Here is a 1,402-nt window from a genome sequence, read left to right on the forward strand (position 1 = left end):
TTTCCATCAAGTCCCTGTTTGTCCATGTGTGTCACCGTCTTCTGTCTATAACCTAATATGTAAAGTTAGATACGATTTGGTCAGTCTCACGGTCGGTCTGGCACATTGCTGCTTCCTGTCTGTGTGTTTAGTGACGTCTAGAGTCACGTCACTGAATCAGACACTCCTATTGGCTCCAGTGGGTGCCGTCACGGCCAATCAGAGTGTCTGATTAAGAGGCTTGGCTGTCAGTTGTTAAATACCCAAACTAAATGGGAGCAGTACTGTTTTATTCTGAGATCAGAGTGAAGAGAAGTTGTTTTAAGTTTATTCCACAGTGACAGAAAACAGAAGGATGTGAGCAGTCAGAGATTTAGATCAGCTGATGGAGCTGATCATGAAAACTGCTCCAGAGAATGAGCAGAACTCAGGAACAGACAAAGATAGAAAGAAAGGTGTGTTTTTGTTTAGTTTAATGAGCTGCTATCACCTGTTACAGTGAGCACGAGTCTGGACTGAGTCACATGTTCTTTATATTCTTTTGCAATGACGATGAAAATACGATTTATCGGTCAGGAAAACAGTTAGAATCCGGTTAGGGAATTTATTATGTGTCTTCACAGCGAATGTAGTGTGTGTGTGTGTGTGTGTGTGTGTGTGTGTGTGTGTGTGTGTGTTTCTAAACTGTGGCACGGAGCTGAAACTATTCTGACAAAGTAAAGATCATAACAGCTGCAGGTTCCCGCTCCTCTAATGTGACGTCGATGTAAACTGTAAACTTTTCATTTTAGAGACAAAACGATCATTGACTGATTGTATTAATAGTAACTGCTGGTTGCAGCTCTGGTGTGGTAGTTGTTGTTGTTGTTGTTGTTGTTGTTGTGGTGAAGGATCTGATGCTTGTGGAGGCCTGACATCAGACACTGTTGTACATGAACCTCAGAACATCGAGTCAAAGTCTAAAAACACATTCAGCTGCAACTGTTAGTGTGTCGCTCTCACCTGTCCCCTCTCCTCCTCTCTCCCTCCTCCTCCTCATCATCGTCTTCGTCCTCCTCCTCATCCTCGGAGCCTTTCTCCGAGTCGTCCATTCTTCTGTTGCTGCGTCTCCTCACTTCCCTCTGCTCCTCACTGTTCTCTCCTCCTCCTCCTCTTTTGTCTGGTCTGGAGGATGGTTCTCTCTCTGCCTTCAACTGGCTCCCCACACACCTCCTCCTCCCCTGAGGAGAGAGACAGAAGCAGGACGGTCAGTTTGTGGTGTTTAGAGACTGAAGTTATAAAGTTATAACTCAGTATTTATTCTGTAAACGATTGATCTGTCGAGTCGATTCAGAATCTACTCGCAATCAGAGACTGTAAATAAAGATGGACGTCACCTCTGTGACGTCACCCACAGGTTTCTGAAGCTCAGAGTGAGCTGCTC

General features: G+C 44.8%; 1 protein-coding gene across 1 annotated transcript in view; it reads right to left on the reverse strand.

Moving 5' to 3' along the window:
• The window catches only part of LOC111649111 (AT-rich interactive domain-containing protein 4A-like), a gene marked incomplete at its 3' end in the record, with an annotated part of 17,281 nt that overhangs the window by 678 nt on the left and 15,201 nt on the right, over positions 1–1,402 (reverse strand). Inside the window, exon 13 of the mRNA XM_023398879.2 lies at positions 1,112–1,199. Within this exon, the coding sequence (XP_023254647.1) occupies positions 1,112–1,199 (88 nt within the window). The remainder of the gene's footprint in view (positions 1–1,111; positions 1,200–1,402) is intronic.

Source organism: Seriola lalandi, unplaced genomic scaffold (genome assembly GCF_002814215.2).
Source record: "Seriola lalandi dorsalis isolate HSWRI2012SDOR001 ecotype SW California unplaced genomic scaffold, Sedor1 jcf7180002049965, whole genome shotgun sequence".
Taxonomy (NCBI): Eukaryota; Metazoa; Chordata; class Actinopteri; order Carangiformes; family Carangidae; genus Seriola; species Seriola lalandi.